General features: G+C 43.9%; 1 protein-coding gene across 4 annotated transcripts in view; it reads left to right on the forward strand.

The window, feature by feature from the left end:
- Positions 1-21,891, forward strand: part of MAP4K4 (mitogen-activated protein kinase kinase kinase kinase 4) — a 165,292-nt gene that overhangs the window by 90,376 nt on the left and 53,025 nt on the right. For all 4 annotated transcript variants that reach the window (XM_054272209.1, XM_054272211.1, XM_054272210.1 and 1 more), the window contains exons 4-7: positions 16,020-16,145; positions 16,916-17,026; positions 19,814-19,904; positions 21,435-21,565. In XM_054272209.1, coding sequence (XP_054128184.1) covers positions 16,020-16,145; positions 16,916-17,026; positions 19,814-19,904; positions 21,435-21,565 — 459 coding nt within the window. The remainder of the gene's footprint in view (positions 1-16,019; positions 16,146-16,915; positions 17,027-19,813; positions 19,905-21,434; positions 21,566-21,891) is intronic.

The following is a 21,891-nucleotide window of genomic DNA, read 5'->3' on the forward strand; positions in this document are numbered from 1 at the left end:
GTGGACTAATCCAGGTAGCCAAAGTAGATCTACCTCTGAAAGACATCTGTTTGCTTTAAGTCAAGTCCAGAGTCAAAACCCCAGCCTGCCCTTGCTGTGTGTGCTTGGATGGTAGCATTGCTAATTTGCTGAATGTCACGCATTCTTCCTCCACATAGTAGTTAGGTATGAATTAAATTGGCATTAATTAAATTTTCTTTGTCAATAAAGTGCTCTTAAGCTATATAAGGTGTTAGAGCAGGCCTTGCTGTGGGAAACAGTGCGCATCTTAACATTTTTGCATATAATAATTTGCCAATCTGACATATAAACGATATCATGGAATCAAAGAATCACCAAGGTTGGGAGAGACCTACAAGATCATCCAGTCCAGCTGCTCACCTGGCACTGTCACTGTAACCCCTAAACCACTAGCTCACATCATCCAGCACTAGATCCACTGTTAGACACCTCTGGGGATGGCATCTTGACCGCCTCCCTGGGCAGCCAATTCCAATGCTTGACCACCTGAACAGTGAAATTTTCTTTTTAATGTCTAGTCTGAATCTCCCCTGTGTCAGCTTATGGCCGTTTCCTCTGCTCCTCTCGCTGAAGGCACAGCAGCAGGGATCGGCCCCCACCTCACTACATCTCCTTGCAGGCAGTTGTAGGGAGCAATGAGGTCCCCCGAGCCTCCTTATCCCCCTCCCTCAGCTGTGTCTCATAGGACATGATTTCTCGACCCTTCACAAGCCTTGCTGCCCTTCTCTGGATACACTTGAGCACCTCAATGTCCTTTTTATATATTTTATATAGCTAGTTCTGTAATAAGTGAATTTCATACAGCCGGTTGATGAAGCAGGAGAGTGCATTTCAGTGGGTTTGGGCAGTGTGTTGCTGTTTCCTAGGAAAGGCCTGCGCACTTAGAATCCCTGAGGCAGTCCTGGATCCAGAGGGGGATGAAGACTGACTGGCAGTTAATAGGAAATTTTCTTAGATAAAAATGAAGAGGTTTCTTCTGCTGGTTTTCTCTGCATCCCATGCAGATAATGCATGGGATGAATATATATAGTTGTGGAAATTCATATATTCAGGAGTTGTATAGTCACTGGAGAGCAGAAATTGAGCCTAATGCTACAGGACTATATAGATAAAAAAGTTTGAATTCAGTGTTTGAGACTGGGGGGAAAAAGACATTTAGTATCAAGCCTATATTCTTACGAATTTTCCAGTTTTGTGGTTTTTTTTTTTTTGGTTTTTTTTTGTGAGTCTTGATTAAGAACCACTCAGGATAGATTGGTTCCTGTTTGGATTAGAGGTCTAATCCATGATTGTTTACAAAAATACCCATATATATTCATCAGCCTTTGGAGGACAAATGGCCACTCAGGGCATGGATAAACAGTCACAAACGCTCGGCTTAGTGCGGTTCCATGAGCTGTTCTGTGCTCCTGCGGCATGGCAGAGGAGCAGGGATATCTTGTGCAGGTGTTTTTCTGCATTTTCCTCCTGATTGCACTCAAAGCAAATAGATGTGTGACTGCTCTGCTTTTGGCCATCACTAGAGGGCTTCAGAGGGAGAATCCTGCTTGCCTCCTACCTGATGTCAGGAGCCAAATGTTTCTTCTGAAACCTAATACACAGCATCATAACTGAGATGTTCTAGTTATGCTGGTAGGAACCTATTGGTGTTCAGCAGGTTTTTTGCATCTGTTGTTCAGGGAACTTTTTCAATAATTTTTTTTTGTTTGTTTTTAAGCTTCTCTTTTAATCATCTTTACAAGATGAATGGAAAAACAGGTGTGAAGCAAGTAGGGCTGGTGGGCAGCTGACACCACTCGAAGGGTTTTGCAGAGCCCTGCACTTCCCTGAAGGGATGTGACTGCAATGTGCAGGTTGTTGGTGTGCATGGGATGTGCCCACTGTCCAGGCCAGCGCTGTGAGAGGTGGCCAAAGCTGGGCTGTGACTGTGGCATGGGTGTGCACTCTGGGGTTCCTCAGGAGGAGTGTCTGCTCACGAACGAGGGGCGTGAGGGAATAAGGGACGTATTGTATGAAAGAGACAACCTTTAGCTGGGTGTGTTGCTTTGAACAGGCTTGCCAGCAAGTTGGAGAGCTGCCCTCAGCCAAGCCTGCTTTCAGTCAGGAAGTTATATAGGTCATGCAAACCAGCAATGTCCTTTCCTTTCCATCGTGCCCTGCCTTTATATGCAGCAGCACACATGCTCTGCCCTCATCCTTCGTGCTTTGGATCAGTGGCTCAGTCTTAGCCCAGGAAGAGTTGTGAGTGCCTCCAGTTTCTGTGTGGTGTGGGAACACTGAAGCACATAATGGCTGCGATTCAGAGACAAATGCTAGCTCTTTGCTACTGATCACTTTGGCAGGAAGCCCCAGATGCTCAGAGACTACAGATGGAGCTGTTTTGGGGAGAGTTTTTTTGTTAAAGAAAATAAAAAGGCACCCCAAACCTTAGAATTTTCTATTATTATTATTACCAGTGGTGGTAGTACTAATGTTATGTTTTTCTGTTTTTATAATAGCCTCCCTATTCTTCCTTTCCTTATTCTGCACCTCCTGAACCTCACTTTTCAATTCATGCCATCCAGAGCACAGCTATAAAAGCTTTTTGTAGGTGTGCATCACTTTTTAGTAAACCAGCAAAGACAAGGTTAACACATTTAACCATCAGTTTATGTGAGACTTTTCTTTTTGAGTGGGCTTTGAGATTTCTACACGTGCCTTTTGAAGGGACTAGGCTGCAGGAAACTGCAGGAGCTTTCAGCCATGACAGGCTTTGTTCAGATACCTTAGTCTGGCAGAAGCTGACCTCTGCAATGCATGGTCTTTCACTTAGCAGCCTCTCTCCAGCTATTGGAGAGGTCTGATTTGCTGTGTGTGGGATTTCTGCTGCTTCCATGCTGCTTAGTAATGTTTCCAAACCAACCAGCGGATCCTTGCCTTGGTCATGGAGCTGGAGCTGGCAGGGTTGCGGCAGCTGTCCCTTTGTGCATGACTTCATTGTCACACAGCTCTGCTCTGAGCAAATCCGGTGCCTTCAACCTTACCCTCCTGAATTTTGAAGCTCTCCAAACAATCTAGGTTTCGTCTTTTGGATGTAAATGCCTTCCCTGTCTCCCCCACGCATTTTGGCTGGGCTAATTGCTCTTAGTTTGGTTTCAAATCAAGTGTGATTAAGGGAAGATCTCTTCAGACTGCCTCTTAATCATGTTACCAGACTAGCATAGTAAAAAGTTGTAATATCTATTGGGGTGAATACCCTGAGCACAAAATTACAGGCCCTTTCCTGCTCATGAGTCATCTTCCCCTGAGACTCTGTAGTGATAGCATTGCTTTTATTTTAACAGAAAAATCCCTGGGAAGGCAACCAGTTATTTATCTGAACAAGAGAGACCATGTTTCTTGGTTTTTGCTGGATTTTTTTTTTTTTTTACTCCAAACTTTTGTATATATCCTTAAGGAAGGCACTGCTTTGGGTATAGATCCCATGCAGATGCTGGCTGGGCAGGCTGGGGCCATGCTTGGCACAGGGGATGTGGTGGCTGCTGCAGGCTGGGGAAACCAAACCAAGGCTTTTTCTGAGGGAGATCAGATTATATTATGTATTGGGGGATTTCAGTAAAACATATTATGCCTGCTTTTATTTTACAGTCAGGTTTCTGAGGTTCAGTTTTTACAGGCACTTGTGCTACAGGAGTGGGCTGTGCTTGTCTGAACTGCCTGCTTGAGAAAAGAGCCTCCAGAGCAGCTCACTGCAGGCTCATAACACATACACACACACACAGGCACACCCACACACACGCACACAAACACACACACACAGGCACACACAGAGAGCTTTTCTATGCCACTTTCCTCTCTGAACATGTGTGGTGCCCAGTGAGTAGAGTAACCAAAGCCAGCTCCTGACCACAAGCCTAGGAAGCGGTGTTGCCCATCGCTGCCCAGGGAGGGTTGCAGCAGCCTGGATGGGGTGGTGGATGTGCTTCCACCTCTTCCTGGACTATGGCAGGGCTTTTTCTTTCTGGGTGAGAAGGCCTGGCCTCTCCAGTTTGTCTTGCAGGCTTTGTGGTTGATGTAGGGCCTGCCACACAACAGTTTTGGACTGAGTAAACCTCATTTTCTTCTCATCAGCTTCCGAGTGTTGGTGCTTGACTCCCTTGCTCCTGTTTGGACTGCTTGCTGCCTGCTGTGCATGCACACCTGCAGTTTTGAGCAGCTGTCTGACCATGCAGTATTTTGGTCCTTGCAGGTCCCCTCTGCTCGTTGTGGTGCAGTTGTGACAGACAAGGCAAGGTTGGCAGGTTAGGGTCTGGCAGGAGCCCCTGCTTTTCAGCATGGGGGCAGCAGGGCCAAGAGCAGCTGAGCCTCACTGGAAGCTGGTGTTGAGGTTGGGAAGTGGACTTCTGTCCCCTGCTCTCAGCATTTCAGCTCAAGAGTGAGAGACTTGTGCTGGGATCTGAGCTGTTTGTTTTTAAACTGGAAATTGAGATGCCATAGCAGCTCTGATTTTTGAAGTGAAATACCTTTTAATAAATGCTTGCCTGTTCACAGCCCAGCAGCAAAAACAAACATGTACTGTAGCATTAGGACTGTTTTATATTTTTTCCAGTCCTATTTTCTTGGCTGTTAATCAAGGTCTCTTTGTCGCCTTCCCAGCTAAGGGTAAATGCAGCTGGGGTATAATATTTGCAAGCATTTTTTATTTTTATTTATACTGATGGAGGCAGAAAGGCTTTTCTTCTAGGACAGGTAAATAATTAGCTGGCCATCCACAGCTTCCTTGCTCAGAGAGCAGGAGTAAGGGAGAGAGGGGACTGTGACACCCCATTTAATAGATGGACATGAGCATCTTGTGGCTCTGTTCATTGTTAATTCACTCCTGCAGCACTGCTCAGCTGTGAGGTTTCCAGGCGTGCTTGGCAGCACCGACAACAAAAACATCTGGTCCAAGAATATAGCTCCCTTCTGCTGGCAGCTGCATGGAAATGATTTTGTACATCGTAGTGTAGTGCCAAATGCACTTAACTTGTACACTAAAGTGCACAGCCTTTATAGAGCTTTGGCAGTGCAGGGCGATTTTAAATGTGTGCATAAGTCAGCGTTAATCTACCAAAGAAAATCAAAACCTCAGCAACCAGTTTTATAAAGAACTTGCTTATCACACATGCCCAGACGTGGCTGTACCTTTATACCTGTCTAACAGCTGTTCCTGTCTGAGCACAAAGGAAAAGCCTTTTGGTTGCAGCCCTGGTTGTCGTCTGTCCTCTGGGAGGGTTTGGCACAGACATGAAGGGAAATTTGCCCCTCTCAGACATCCCTGAATTCCACTCATCAGCAGCTGCATTTGTTACTGATAGAGGTTGTCTGTCTCCTCTCTTGTTTTAGAAAGAACCTGGCAATTGCTGAAGAAAAAATGTTAACTGTGAATCAAATAGTTTGTGTGTCTGCTGGTAAATTGTAATTTGAGTGATTGGATCTGATAATTACAGACATCATCATCTTGTCAGTCAGTTGTAAATCATTTGGTAATGGATTTCCCATTTTTAAAAGAGCTGTTTTTTTTGAGCAGTAGTGTATTTTAGAAGTAAAATATAATATCCATATTCCTTCTTGCTTTGAAAACCCCTAGGGTTATAAACATGGATCTCATTCATACATGAACAAGCAAGTTGGAGAGGTCTGCTTCAAGAAAGCTACTCTCAGCATATATATTTCTAATTATTTATTTTTTGTATATTCCTGCAGAGTAGCTGAGCATGATGGTGTTTTTTCACCCTTAAAGCTGCTGTTATATTGTAGGTTTTGGGAATGAAGAAGGGCTGGGAGGAGCTAAAATCCCAGGTCTAGTCTGATATCCATCATGGGCCTGGGTTTACCCTTTGCAGAAGGAGCCCATTCCTTCCCAAGAAGCAGCAGGTGGTTTAAGGGTTTGGACAGGTTTCAGTAGGTCTGTGCAGGTCTGATGGTGTTACAGCTACTGACCTGATACTGGTTTTCTGCTCTGTCACTGTTATGAGGAACAGTTCTCACCAAAACAGAGAGGGAAGAGAACGTGGAGATGGTGACAAAGGAAGTAGGAGTGAGCCTCCTCCTTCCAGCTTTTTAAGCAGTCCTTGCTTGCAGTGTTGGTGTAAGAAACCAAAGACATTTTGTGGAGTATTTTGAAAATTGATTTTGGCAAACCTGTAGGACTTGGTCCAGTCTCTTCCCATGGTCTACACAGACAGTGGTTTACTCAGCCTGTTTCTCAAACACGTGATGGTGGGCTGGTGTCACAGCTGTTTTTGTGATCCCTTCTGTCCCTCATCAGGTGAGAGGAGTGGGTCCTCAGTGGGTCCTTTGAACCTCTTGGGTCCTCCCTGCTGGCACCTGGCATTTTGGATTTGCAGTCCTTTCTCTGCACAACGCAGGGGGAAGGCTGTGGATTACTGACAGAGGCTGAGCGGTGACTAATATTGGACCAGAGGAGCTAAAGTGTTTAACCTTCAGGCAAAGATTACCTGAAATTAAAACTTGTAAGGACTTGTGCTCTCACACTGTCATCCAGTCGTGTTTGTAAGACACATGTACAGATCGGATGATTTCTTTTATTCCTGGGCAATTTACATATTTTGGCTGCTGCACAAAAGAAACCTTGTGTTGAATAAGTCAGATCATGATCTCACACCAATCCTTGCTTACAAGAAGATTTTTGGAAGCTGTAGCATAGTGCAGAATTTTGAATTTTCCTTTTACTGGCAGCACTAAAAATGGGCATTAGACAAAGGTACACCACTTTAAAAAGAAGTGTTAAATCTGTTTCTTCATAGCAGCAGGCTCAGTGAAGTGTATGTCACTTTATAGAAGTGGATTGATGGCCTGCAAAGAAAATGCAGTAATTTCAGGTTTGGGCCTTTTCTTAGTACTTATTTTCTGACAAAATACAGAGCTTTGTTAGTGTTGCAGACTGTTTTAAATGTTTGGAAGGAAAAATTGCTGCATTCGCAGCATTTTAATGAGGACAGTTCCCTTAATTAAAGCATTAAAAAATTTAGGGAATGTGGACAACTGAGGGATTAGCAATGTGTTACAAAGTTGTTCTTCCACCTACTAGTTGATTTTGGGTCAGAAGACCAAGACCATAATAAAACTTGTGGTCTTGCAGCAGTTGTTCGCTTGTGTTAACCATTGATGTTACCAGTGACCAAAGCCTGGATTCATTCTGTCTGATTTTAGGCACGCAGTGTTGTGCTGAAGCCTGGAGTGTAAGTGACCTGGGGATCTGCAATTTAACATGGGGGAAAGGTGCCTGTGAGGGACAGGTCTGTCCAGCTGAGGTGATATTTGTCCTGTAGAGGACTAAAGGTTTCTGGTGGGACTGTGTCTCCTGGAATATGAGGCACTTGCTGCATGGCTACCAGCTGCTCACTGCTGGCAATTGTGGTGATACTTGTTTGTGCTGCTCTGTATTTTGAGCTTATTTTTGGTTTGGGGGGGGGTTTGTTTGTTTTGTTTTGCGGATTTTGTTTGTTTTGGTTTGTGAAAATTTTGTTTGTTTGTTTTTATTTTTATTTTAAATTTTATTTCTTAATGTACGATTGATTTTGCCAGTCTGCCCCCTCTGCTTTGCAAATCTGTCTGGTTTGCTTTTGGCCTAAATAATATAATGTATTGAGCAGTGCCCGGCCTTCAGAGAAATGGTGGCGTGTGATAGAGTTGCTGAGTTTCTCTTGAAAACTACTTCTCCAGCCCCATCTCATTTTGATAAAAGATCGTATGTGAAACAGCCCTGAGGAAAGTCCAAGTGGGGTTACTTTCCTGTCCTGTCATTTGTTCTGTTCCTGTTTGGGTGTGCATGGTTATATCTTTTGTGTTTGTTATCCCAAACTGTTGGGATATTTTATTTCTCTTGTAGCATTTGCGTTTCCTTCAATATATGAAATGAAAGAGGGGTTGTAAATAAATTCCTCTTCCCTGTTCATCTACAAGACTCGTTGGTCAGTGTGGGTGTGAGGCTGTATATTGAACAAATCTGTCCTTTAAGAAAATTAGTGTCTTTGTGTAATTATAGGTTTTCACTACTAGAAGAACATTAGTGTTATGCCAGAACTGCTATTTTTAATGTGTTTTACTTTCTCAGCTTACATTTCTGCTAATACAATGTCTGTGTGGCATTTGGTGCATATGAAATCTGCTTTCAGTCATTTCAACCTTTTGTTTCCTCTCTTCTCTCAGATGTTCCCCTTCTGCCTCCCTCTAAGTTTAAAGCTTAGTCTCAAGCCAGAACTTCAGTTTCTTGTTGAATCTCTCCAGCTGCATGAAACCTGCAGGACTCGGGAGCCTTTTACATCTCCCAGGTCCAAACTGCAGCCTGGCAGCGTCTGGACTGCACATGCGGGGAGGGACTCGTGTTGATCCCTTTGGGAAGGAGATCTGCCCTCCAGGTGGGAATGGTGGAGCTGCATACTGCCCAGGGCAGAGCAGGGACCAGGCAGTGGGCAAATGCCTTCCTTGGCTCTGTCACCCCCTGAGATGCTGCTTTCCCTGGCATCAAATGCATGCTGAGATTGGAAGTAGAAAAGCCATGCAACATTTTGGCATTGTGCTTTATCCTGTTTTCTCTCCAGCATCTCCATCTCCTTTAATTATCTGAGCGTGGAGCTTTGCATAAAGGAGATTTCTTTATTTCGTACACAGGCTTAATTTTAATATCTGCTAGGAAGAGCTTCTTCTGATCGCAAGAAATCTGAGACTGGATGTAGAAATTGTATAGCAACAGGCATTTTTAGAGTAAATAATAGTGATGGAAGTAGAGGACTAGTTCTTCCCTCTTTTATGAGAGCTCTGAAGATGTCAATATAAGGCTAGCTTGTTGTGTAACTTGTAAGTAATTTAGGCTTGATGAGGATGGACAGTTGAATTGTATAGCTCGGACAAACATGCAATCTGAGCTGGAAACTCTTTTAAGTAATCATGACTAGGATCAAGGAATTAGCCTTGGAAATAGTTGAAGTGATTTGCCTTCAGGAGGTTTCTCTTGGTTGTATTTGGAAAAGCCTGTGGCATCCCAGGGTTTTACTGAGGGAGGTCAGCGGTGCTGTGGTTTCTGTGCCTTCAGAGCAGCTCATTCAGTGACCAGTGAAGGCACCGGAGGCACATCAGGCAAGAAAGAAAATATTGTTGTCACAGTGACTGGCAGAGGAGGTGGTTCAGGGGGAGACAACAGACAAGTATTGTCTTCACGTGGTTTTTGGCTCCTTCCTGCCTGCACGTGATTCCATCTCCTGCGCCTGCACAATGCTGCTACACAGGCTCCTTGGGGAGTGCTGGGACCCTGCTTAGGAGCTGCTCCTTCCTCGTGCCTCTTTGTCCAGCTAATTTAACTGTTCCTTTATGGCTGCAACCTCAGTGATGGCACTGTCGTGAACAACTTGGCTCATTTGCTTTCTTGTTTCAAACAGTGCCTTTAGCATGCAGTAGAGAGGGTGTTTTGCCAAGGCGAGACAAAGTGGCTTCTGTTTTGTGTGTTTGGTGGAAGTGTTTCTCACCTGCTTGATGAAATGTTGCCACTGAAGGTAACTGAATGTGGTCATAAGGACAGCACTGTTCTGCCAGCCAGTCCCTGCAAAAGTGAGGTGTTTTTGACCCTTGAGAAAGCTCCCCAGCCGTCTTCTGCAATTACTGTGCCTGAGCAGCATTGCTGCTTTGCTGTTCCTGGCAGTGTGGCTCTGTGCTGGCAGCAGCGCACAGCCTGGTGGCTGCTCCCAGTGACAGGATGCCTGGTTTCCAGAAAGCTCACCAATGGTAAAGCCCATGAAGGCCTTTCTCTGCATGGGCTGTCATGTGGATGAGGGGCAGAGGCTGAGGCACCCTCCCAGCCATGGTGGGGGATGCTTAGCACCCGTGCCACTGCTTGCTGGATGGCTAGTGCTCCCTCACTGTCACTGAGTGTGTGGCATGATGGATGCCTTTCTTAAGGGGATGCAGTCTGAAGGCCTTGGAAAAGTCTTTGTTTGGGAAGGACCAGAAGGACAGTGCAGAGAAATTAGCCTGCTGGTGCCAAGGTGGGAAGGGTAAGGTGTCTGTGGAAAAGAGACCTTGCATGTGAAATGAAACAGGCACAGAGAATGCTGGGAGTGAGAAGGTAACACAGGAGGGAGACAGATGGGAAATAAACTTACATGAGGTCTTTAGCTTGAGGGTGACGAAGCTCAAAGGCTTGTAAAAAGCACTCAAGAAGGATGGGGTGTAATAAGAAATTTAAGATTTAGGAGGGATTGTATAAGGACTTGTTAAATATTTATTGCCCCTCTTGATTAAAGTCTTTTATTTAAAACAGTTTAGACTTTCCCTCCCAAGAAGCCTGCATTTGATATTTTTTCTTACCAACTATTTTATGTCGTATTCCCAATTCCAACACTTGGTTGTGGTGTTGGAGAGGACCACGTTTTTCCACGTTGCACTCTCTGCACTGCAAGCTGCTCTGCTTTATACAAACTTCCTACCTTGGCAGTTACTGGCAGGGACTTACCCACTTGGAGTATCGTTTCTCTTGTGGTTTGGTTCCTCCTGAAATTACAACCTCGTTCCCAGCTTGGAGGCAGCGCCACAGCTCCCACTTCAAATGCTGTGCTGTGTGCAACACTGCCCCAGCTTTCCTTGCCAGAACATCTCCCTGGTGTGTGAGAACTTTATTAACGAGTGTGTATATTATGGATTCCTGCAGCAGAAAAGGTCACCTATTGTGCTAGGCTCTATTCAGACTTTCTCTGTCCTGGACAGATTCTGCTCCAAATGGATGCTGGCCATGTCTGGAGTGCAAAGAGGAGGGAGGTTGTGACACTCAAGCAGAATGGTGGTTTGCAAAAGTTGGTGTTGTGATTTGATTTGTCCAGGAAGATTTTTGTTTGTGGTTTTGGTGTCTTCTAGGACTTTTTTTTTTTTTTTTTTAATTGAGTGGAAGGCAGAAGTGAAACGTGAGAGGAAGCAGAAAGGAAAATAAACTGGGTTTCTTTTGGACTTCTCCTGTTTTTCTTCAATTAGTGTGTCAGGGTCAGATGGTAAAAGAAAGGGAAAGTTGTTATCATTTTGATGCCTGTGAAGGCAGACTGGTTTCCTCTCCACTGCTCTGGGAGTCCATCGGTTAGCAGTGCCTTTTCACTCCCAGTGCTGAGCTGAGGCTGCTGCCTGCTGCTCTACACAGATCCCAACTCTGCCGTGATCTCAAGATTCCAAAATGTCAGAAGCTGCCACTGGAGCTTGTGATCCTCAGGAATTCTGCTTAGTCTGAAGCCCCAGGCAGAGTATTGCCAGCTGCCATTCTCCAGGCAGGGCAGCTCCATGGGTAGAGGCAGGCAGAGCTTTGTGAGCAGTACTGGGAAAGCAGAGGAGAGGAGATGTGAAGGCTTCCCTCACTCCATCCTCTTTTGCTGGTGTTTGATTTTACACTGTTTGGTAGTGATACTAATTCTAAAAAACCCTTGGTTGTAGCATGAAATGACTGGATGTCATTTGTGAGGAGAGAGACGAGATTTGTCACTGTCTCATTTTTTAAATCAGAAAGCAAAGTTACTGAAAGGACCAATTTGTATTCTGCTTCACACGGATTTAGAGCAGTGTATAAATCATCTGGTAGGATAAGTAAACTTGCTCTCTCCTTTATCACAGAATACTGTCTTGCTTTAGCCTTGCTGGACTGTGTTTCCTCATTCACATTTTTCATCGTCATAATAGTAGGGTAAATAAAACCTTTGGAAATAATACTGAGTTTCTTCTCCTTGGGCTGGCAGAATGAACTTCCAGCCAAGTGCAGTAGTCAGACAGATCTTCCAGGTGAGGGAGTTTGAATGGAAAATCACCACTTAGATGCCTTGAGACATGTCTTTGCTCTACCTTTGGGAGGTTTGGGGTTTTTTTAATTTTAAAATTCAGCTCCTGAAATAACTTCGTTGTGCTACAGAGCTTGGGAAACAGTGTTATTTCCCCCTTACTCTTCTAAGTGTGTTTCTCAATTTCTCATAGGGGTCTCATACCAGTTTTAGTGCTGGAATAGGTTAGGACTGTTGTGCTTGGTCTCCTGAGGCATCTAGACAATGATGCTTAGGGACAGACTTGAAGTGACTTTCCCTTTGATTATGTCCTCCCTGATTCTGACACTTCTAGAACCTACTTCTCTTCTTTTCCACCCCTCAAAAATGTCCAGCAAAGTGTTTCTGAATTCCTTGCCTTCTAAAAATTTGTGTAAATATGCAGTGTTTTCTTTCCATAATGTTGCAGGGGGTGGAGTGCTACCTTTGGAAAACAGCTGATAATCTTCCTTACATGGATCTGCACTAGTAGCGTTTTTTGACTGCGAGTTTCTCCAGTGGCAACCACGGTCAAATACTTAAATCTTCAGCTACTTAAATCATCACAATTTTGTAAATGCTGAAGCAATAAAAACAAGTCATTGATTTGCCATCTGCATGCACAAAACCCCATGCTGATATTTAGTGTGCAGTGATGAATGGAAGAACAAGGGATGTTGAGCTTTGTGGTGGAGCAGTAGGCAAGCTGATCAGGTGCTGCTGGGTGGTAGGCTGAGAGGTAACACACCTGCGTTTATTTTCAGTGTGCTGATTCAAATGGTTAGAAATTATCTGAATGTACATAGGTGGATTTCTCTGTGGAAGTCATATGCAGGTTTTAATCTTACAGGCAAGATTATTTTGGTAAAAGTGTTCCAGTTAGAAACCCCTAGGGATGCTGGCACGTCCATTTAGTCTCTGAAGGGAAACATATGAAAAGACAGAGGAAAGCTGCTCCAAGCTTGATTTAACCACATGAGTCTTGCAAAAGTATAGCTTACTGCAAAAATTACTGGTAATCAGACGTGCTGTTACAAACAGACAGGGAATGTATAAGTATAAAACACTTCCACCAGCTCCATCAGAGGGAAGACAAAGAGGGTTTCAATGGGAGTTTGTATTCACAGATAATGGCTTAAAGTGGTAATTGATGCCAGCTGCATAAAATCACTAGGAAGGGCTCACCAGCTGCCTCTCTCCTTCAAGAAAAAAGGATGTACTTTTGTATTACTTCATGAGAATGACAGTCTCTTGCCTCAATCAGTTTTAATTTTCTGCTTTTGTGATCCCCTTGCCTCTGCAAATGGAGGCACTGTCAGTGGTGGTGGTGCAGTGCATGTGTTGTCGGGAGGAGGTGACAGACCTTCCATCTCTGGGGCTGGCTCACGTGTCCAAATCCCAGGAGGGCTGCCAAAACACGTCGGTCTCCTCAGGAGGATCCCTGCTGCAGGCTGCAGTGTACCCTCCCCGAGGCACGTGTGTCCATAAGGGAATCTGTGTGGAAAGGGCCTTATCTGGCGAGATTTTTGGGTGGGACTCATATCATCCTGATGCAAGACATCTGCAAGTTTGGTGTCTGGATCTTGGTTAATGACCTCACCCTCCTTTTGTAGTTAGTGGGGAGAAGTAAACACCGGTAGGGTGCACATTGTTTGGCCTCTTTCAGATGTCCACATTGGGATGAAATGACCTGTACCCTGGGAAAAAAAACCTTCTGAATCTGGAACAGAGCAATTTTGATCTTGCCAACTTTTTGTTTTAATTCCCTTTTTTTAGTCTTCTACCAATTGCTTTACCACACTGGTGCTTCAGCCTTTTCTGTGCTGATTATTCCTCATAATAGTTCCTGTCGCCACAGAGTCTTCAGGACTCACTGCCAGGGAGTTATCGATCCACACTAACTCAGTGGATTCTTCCAAAGCCTGGCAAAAATTACTGAATCCATTTGTTATTGTAAACTGAACTGTAGGTGAGGAGCTATTTGTGTTGAAGACAAGTGCTCAAAGGCAGCTGAAATATGAATGTAGGACCATTGTGAGCTGTAGTTCAGGGAGGTGCTTGTGGAGGTATTGCTGCAGGGAGATTCTGCCGCAGGCCTTTGAGCAGGTGCTGTGACACAGACTCAGTAGAGAGCTGAAAGAGCACTCACTGTCTGCAGTCTGCTGGCTCTGTGTGTGCCTTTTTTGTTGTTTGTTCTTTTTTATTTTGGGGGGGAGGGGGGCTGGGATTTTTTATTATTTCATTTTTCAGAAATAGATCCTGTTTAAGTATTGTCATTTTGGCTGCTGTTACAATAAATAAACACAAACAGCCTTTAGGACATCCTGCCCATTGTATTGCAAAAGCTATTGTGTTCATGTGCTGAGGGTAGGAAGTCATTTTTATCTAAAAAGTCAGTTCAAAATAGCAGATTAATCCAATTATACATATTAACCTATCAGCAGTTAAGTCCCAAAGCGTCAAGTTTAACAATGCTCCTGTTTAATTTCTTTTTGCCTAAATGCACAATTAGTGGTTTGGTGTAATATAAGCCTGTCTTCCACCTCTCTTTTTTTTTCTTTTTGCATATAGTCTGAATAAATAAAAAATCATTCAACAGCAAGGACAACAGAAGCAGCTGAGGAAGCACCAAGTTAGCTTTTGGCTCAAAAAGCTTTTCTGACAATGCTCTCTCCCAGGGCTGCTGTTCACTAGGAACTTTGATTTACAAGGTTTTCTTACTGTTTTGTTCAGTCTTCCAGAAATACCCAGTATTTTACTTCAAAGGCACATCTTAAGAAGATAAGAATAGTTTATCCCTGGTGCATTTTGGGAATTCTGTCATAATAATTTACGAGTAAGCGTTGCACCCCACTATTAGAGTGTTTGAAATGGCTGTAGCATGTACTGATGGTTGTAGTTAGCTTTGTAGCAGAGAGTGGTGTCTGTTGTTCAAGGCGTGTGTACGGGTGTGTATAAGGAGTTAACACAAAGCTACTATTAACATCTGCCTATGTCATGAATAGGATATTTGATTGCTAGCGTGGTACAAATTGCGAGGAAGTTTAAGGCGTAAAATTTTATCATATAATCAGCTTTGGCATCACAGAATAATTAGCGTATGTGCTACCGTTCCCATCAGCCAGCAACCCTAGGGAGAAGTTTTGGCTTCTTCCTGGAATCAATTTAAGGTAGATGTTTTTCTGCTTGGATATAAAATTGTGGAGCAAAAAGGAACATCCACCTGCCTTTTAATTTGTTGCCTTGCTTGGTGCTTGAAGAAGACTCCTGCTGTCTAGGTGTGGGAAGAGAGAGTTGGGGGCGGGTTGGTGTCTTCTTCTTCTTTTGTGTCTGCTGTCTGCCTGCTCACGCAGCACCCCAAAGCGTGTGGATCCTTCCATGCAGCTTGTCCTACTGTCACTTCAAAAGCAGGTTGTGGGTCTTTTAAGGAATGGTTTCATTATGTTACCCATTTCAGCTCTTTGGAGGGATGACCTCCCTTCACCTGGGCTGCTCTTTGCTTGGCACCTTGCTGGAGCCAGGGGGAGCCAGGGGAAATCCTTCCTCCGCCTTTGTGTCTCAGCATCCTGTTTACTGCCTGGGCTCCTGGCCCATTCTTCCTGATGCACTTGCTCTTCCTCCACAGAGGCAGATGGAGGAGGAGAAGGAAGCTTGTGCATGAGGCAAATGCCTTGTTCTTGCAGTAAGGGGAATTCCTGATCTCCACCTCTGTTTTCCTGTGCCAGTCCAATGCTGGCATCAAGATGGGAACCTGCTTTGGCAGGTGGTTTAACAGAGCCACTGTCTGGCATTTTAATAGAACTGGTTAAAATTAATAAAATTAAAGGAGAAAAATTGAGGAAGATGGAAATAATATTCCTATGTCATAAATTCCCAGCCTGCTAGCTATGAATTTACTTAAGGTGCTACAAGCATTGGGTTTTTGAAACAGATTTTGTCATATTCCATCACTGGGTCAAATCCACTGCATCTTTTATTTGTTTCTTTGCGCTACTGAAAACTTGGGAAAGACTTATTTTAGACCATTTCAATAGACAAGATTTTGATGGCATGAACATCACAGGGGTTTACTGAACATAGTGCTGGTATAAATTGAAGTTCGGAAAAAATTACTTTTGTGACAGTGAGGAATAAATCAATAATGCATGTGGTATATTAAACATATTGGGGTTTGTTTTATTTTTTTTTCCAAAGGATGAAGAAGAAGAAATCAAACTGGAGATTAATATGCTAAAGAAATATTCTCATCATAGAAATATTGCAACTTATTATGGTGCTTTCATTAAGAAAAGTCCTCCAGGACATGATGACCAACTGTGGGTAAGCAGATGTTTTTCAAACATGTTCCTAAGTATTTTCCTATTGGATATAGATTGATAATGACAGAAATACCACTTTATGGAAGGACAAACTAAAGGAGTTTGGTGCTTGCCTGAACGGCTAGATAAGTGAATCACAGAGGCTAATCACACATCCTTAAGGGGATGTCTGAACCAAGATTTGCTATAAGCAGTGGATTTGTTCTGTAAGTAACTTTTTTTCCGCATTTCCCAGATGGATAGTAACATGTTTCATAGGAGCAAGACAGCTGAGCAGTAAGAATATGTGATTGTAAAAAGAAAACTACATTTGAGATTGTACCCATTACATTTTTCATCCCATCTCATCTACATCCTCTAGAGGACTGAAGTTTGGGGTTGAAATGGCAGGGAGCACGTTCTTCCATAAATACATGGAAGTTAAAGGATAAGAAGTGTTGCAGTGATGTGATGAGTTTGATTCCTTCAGCATTGGATGTGCTCTTACTGCTAATGTATTTTGCATAGCTGAGAAAATCCAGATTCCCAGCATTAAATTACAGTGATTAAATCAGTCCTTGAAAATGTGGTAACTAATGTGAGACATATTCCATGTATGTCTGACACACATTGAAGACATTTGGTTGAATCCATTTTCCAGGCAGAGATGTAAAATACATTCTCTACTTCACAAGAGCTTCCCAAATTAATGCTGTAACCTGATTATTTTGCTTTGCTATACCGCTGAGATCTGTGTTTAATGTTGGTTGTGCACTGATATTTGTTTTGCAGCTTGTTATGGAGTTTTGTGGAGCTGGCTCCATCACAGACCTTGTGAAGAACACAAAAGGGAATACCCTGAAAGAAGACTGGATAGCCTATATCTCCAGAGAGATTCTCCGGGTAAGGAAAGCCTGCCCCACACAGAAACAGGCTGACAGAGATGCAGCCTCGCTTGAGGTTCTGCAAGAAGCTGTTTCTGATCAATCCCATTAGCCATGTCATCACTTGGAGAGTGCGTAGGAGCAGATAGATGTCTGCTCCACATCATTTAACTTGGTGTGAGTTGTACTGTATTGTAGCAGAAGCCTTGCAGAAAATTGCAATTTCTAGTCATGAGAAGCCAATAGAGGAGCCGGTGACCTTGCCTGCTGCAGAAGCTGTGAAACTGTGTCCCCGAGACCTGGGGCTGAAACAGGGTTGTAGCACGGTAGGGTACAGAATGGGCTTTTCTAAATATGCTTGCAGCTGCCTTTTTCTTTCCTAATCAAGTCCACGGGGGAAGAGCTGTTGGCTCAGGCCAGCAGTCAGGACTTGTGTGCTGTGCTGTGCTCTCATCCTGTGTTGTCCTGCAGTCTGTCTAGAGCCAGCAGCTCTGTCACGTGCGGCTGTGCCTGTGCCATGCTTGCAGGCGGCGCTACAGAAGTTTTTCAGGAAGAGGTCTGCAGCTTACCAGTTGTTCTAAAATTGCAACTTAAGCTAATTACTCTTAATATTTAATTTCCAGTTGGTACAGTTTAAGTGCTTTTTGAATTGGCATTTGTTTTGCTTCACTAAGTAAATCTGGGATGGTTTTCCTCGTGCTTCTTTGTAAAACAAATTGCCTCCTACCCATACCACTACACAGTATGTTTATTCAATTGCTTAATCATAAATGAAGTTCTGAAGGGCTTTATGTTAAAGGAAATGAGCACTGGTTCTTGCATAAATCAATGCTGCTGTTGTCTGCGTTACACATTTCCTCTGCCTTGGCAATTTTTAAGATGAGGACAGAGGGAGACACGCAGTTCTGGTCTCTTGCTCTAATTTCAAATGCTAGAGGACAGTCCAGCTGCTGGTGTTTGACTGGCACATTTTAAGTTGTTTACAAAGGAGAAGTTGTATTTCAAAATAAATGGTTAGCATGCTTTAATATGAGGAAAGCTAATTTCTGCAGGAACATCTTACCCTTGATTTGAGAGACATGTGGGCTCAGAGGTATTCTATGATATGTTGCATTCATCCTAGATCCTCCTTAGATAAAGCAGTCAAATACTTGCTGAGAGAAGGAAAAAATATTTACCTCAGAAAAGAGGGAAAACCATTTTCTAATTTCAATGAGAGATTTGCAAAAGGAGTGTTAATTACTGACCATCAGGAGCTGGAATATCTGGGAAAAAAGGAATGCTAAACTCACATTGCAACGAGATGTTTCAAACCCTGATTCAACAGAAAGTTTGTCAGAGGTGGAAGAGAGAGGTGATGTAACACAAAGTTAAAGGGAGCTCAAGTGCCAAAGATTGGTGTAGGTGGAGACACAGGTGAAGGTTGGCCCAGTGAATCCTTGTGTGGTTGGAAAGGTCGGGGGACTGCAGGGAAGTGGAGATGTGTCCCTCTGTCTCCTGCCAGGCCTTTGCAACCCCAAATCTGTTTTTTCAGTAGGGTTAAATGGTACTCTGGAGAGAACAGATGATTATCTGTCTGGCTTGGTTGGAGTAGCAGAAGGCTTTAAAAATATCCTGTGTGAAGCTCTGGAAAAGCCTTCATTCCTGTGAAAAATAAGACCACACTTAGCATTAGCAGTCAGTGAAGGGTCTCAGGGACATCAGCCATTCACTTGATTTGCTTGTGACCTGTGGAAGGGAAGCTGTAGATAGTGTTTTTTGTCACACTCATTAACTGTTTTAAAAAAAGGAAAACAGCCCAATGGTTGTGTAGGAAAACTGGTAAATGATCAGTTAATGAAGAACATGTGTTAGGAAATACTTCTCTACAGCAACCACTACTCTCTTAACCTCTTGCAGCTGTAAAGGTTCTATTCCTTTATTTTTCACAAAACATTAAAAGGCTGTGAGGGCAACACGAACAGGCAAGATGATCCCACTGGAGACTACAATTTTCCGAGCAGAAAACTGAGGAGAACCCAAAATACAGGCAGTTGCTAAGAGGGTTGCCTGTTGTTCTCCCAATTACATTAGAGAGTAAAATGCAACATATGTCTTTCTCAGCCCTCCCTCCACATGGCTAATGCTTTGGGGCATGTATCCAGGTGCTGTCTCAACAAAAAGCACCGTATGCCAGGAGGTTTTGTTTCCTTTGGAAAGTATAACGTTTATGCTTTTTTTTTCCTTTCGCATTTTTTTTTCCTGAGGTACAATTATCTGGTTTCATGTTTGTGGAGGCTAGAGAAGAGGACTGCACTTTTGCAGTACAGCATGTCTTTGTCATCTGTCCTCCCTTGCCCTCAAACATGACTGCCAGCCCATCACCCCCCACCTCGTTCTTGAGGTGCATATATACATGTGGGTGCTGTGCTGCCTCCTTTCTCCTTCCACCTCCTTCCCAGCTGAATTCTGTGTGACCCTGTGCACGTCAGAAGTCAGTGGCATATACTGATAATGATGTCATTTAGAATGTAATTACTTGGAGACTTTGTGGGAGCTGAACTTTATTCACAGGACCGCTGGGAGGTGTTTGCACAGTGCAGATGTTGGGCTGTGTTTAGGTGCTGTGAGAGCCTGATCTGAGCCTGTGTCTCTGCTCCATCACCAAAGGCTGTGTGGGTGGTGTGCTGCAGGTCCCCCTGCACCGAGTGCAGGAGGTCAAGGCACAGTGCTGTGACCTTTGGGGCTGCTGGGGATGGGCAGTCAGTTGCTGAGCCAAGAGCCTAACTCTGAACATTCTCTCTTTCCTCTCTTCTCCTTAATGCAGGGGTTGGCACATCTTCATGCCCATCATGTGATTCACAGGGATATCAAAGGGCAAAATGTGTTATTAACAGAGAATGCAGAAGTGAAACTTGGTAAGTAGGCACACATGTCCATTTCCTCATTTGTTCAGCCTTTGGTTTATGATGTTCCCAAATTATTTCATCCTTTAAGAGCCCTGCAACATGTTTTGTAGCATGAGTACTCTGTCAGTGGTTCCATGTGGATTGACAGCCTGTATGTATTTCCTCCTGCTTGGAGAGGATGGAGCCCAGGTTGTTGTTGAATTTGGTTAGGAGATGTTGGTTTTCATGCCAGAATCAGTGCAGGGATCATATTGTTTCCCCTACTGAGCTGTGTGTAACTTGAGTCTGTTCTGATTCACTTTATTCTGGACTTGGGAAGTGACAGGAGTCTCTCTTGTATTTAGCTTTAATTAAAATAGCACCTGCTGTTCAGGTTCTGGACACAAAAATATGATCTGGACAGCACTCTCAAGGGAACTGTGGCATTGAATTCAAAACACAGTTCCAGCTCTGGCATGCCTGCTGAAAATCGTGCTCATCCCTGGCCTCTTCTCTCCTGCCAAGTGGACATACTCTTTTTTTATTTCCTCTCTAATTTGTCTCTTTCAGTTAGTGCACATGTCAACCTTCTGTGTTTGTATCACGCTACACTCGCCACCTTTTTTTGGTTAAATATAGAGCCATGCTGAAGCCCTCCCACCCAGCCCACATCCCTTCTGCTTTGCATTACACCTTCCTGCAGCATGAGGCATGGGAAGTTGTCGCGGCTGCTGGAGGAGGAAGCGCTTGGGAGAGCTTTCCTTCATTTGGTCCAAAATGGAGCACAGTAGCTTCCAAACCATTGCTTCCACTGAGCTGGTCTACACCAGTTCCTCAGATGTCACACTGTGAGGCTGACTCAGCCCTCTTAGGGCAGATGCAGTTACTGGTGTAGAGGGACATGTAGCACTGTGGTCTTGAGCAGGGCAAAATGAAAGGCAGAGAACACCTTTGTAATGTAATTTCTTTGTAATGAAATGAGCAGCTCTTTCCCAGCCTGTGTGCATGTGTGCCCAAAGTTAGCACTTCCTGAATAATTCTCATCTCTTGCTCTCATTGATGTTTCTGCTCTGTGCATTAAAGCAGAGAGCAGCTAGCTGAACAGCAGGTTATTTTTGCTGTCCCATTGTAGAGCAGAAAAAGTGGTGAGCTGAAAGGGGCTTGTTTATGCATGCCATTTCCCCATAGCATGAGAGGTACCTTTGGGAAGTGGCTGTTTTTTGTATAGGCAGAGGTGCTTGGCTTCGCTCTGTGGGAAGGGTCTAAACAGCCCTTTCTCAGCCTCCAGGCAGCACTTCTGCAGCTGTGCTCTCCCTCCTGTCCAGGCACACCAGTGAGGGGCACAGGAGAGGTGACTGTGTGCTGCTGTGTCCCTTGACTCTTGTGCCCAAGCACATTGTGTGTGAACCACGAGGGCTCACTTGCCTCAGGATTAATCTTCTTATTTCTCTTCTGCATGGTCCTCCCATCTACAGGCCTTTGTTTTCAAATCACTTCGCAAAAGTAATCATTGTGTTATTTTCCCCCTCTTACTTCATTTTGCTCTTTTCCCACCCACAGTGGATTTTGGTGTGAGTGCTCAGCTGGACAGGACAGTTGGCAGGAGAAACACTTTTATTGGGACTCCCTACTGGATGGCTCCAGAAGTTATTGCCTGTGATGAGAATCCAGATGCTACATATGATTACAGAGTAAGAGTCCTGTTCAAATAAAAAATCCAAAACACTTGCAATATAAATGTCCATGGACTATGGCAGTTTTTGAGATTTCTTATGCTTTGTAGGAGTAATAACTGTTTTGTGTAGTTACATTCTTATTACCAAAGTACAAGGTAAGGATACTATCAAATTGTGAGTTTCAACACTTTCTGCTGCTTGTATTATTGTCATTTTGAGATGTAAATACAGGATTTCAGGGTGCTGTAGGTGCTTAGAGAAGGCAAAAAAGAGTTTACCTGGAAATGCTTGTGTTCTTGATTTGCATAATGGTTGTACTTTAAATTGTGTTACACTATGTC

Source organism: Melozone crissalis, unplaced genomic scaffold (genome assembly GCF_028551555.1).
Source record: "Melozone crissalis strain CALT ecotype California unplaced genomic scaffold, PUWL_Pcris_2 ptg000013l_1, whole genome shotgun sequence".
Classification (NCBI taxonomy): Eukaryota; Metazoa; Chordata; class Aves; order Passeriformes; family Passerellidae; genus Melozone; species Melozone crissalis.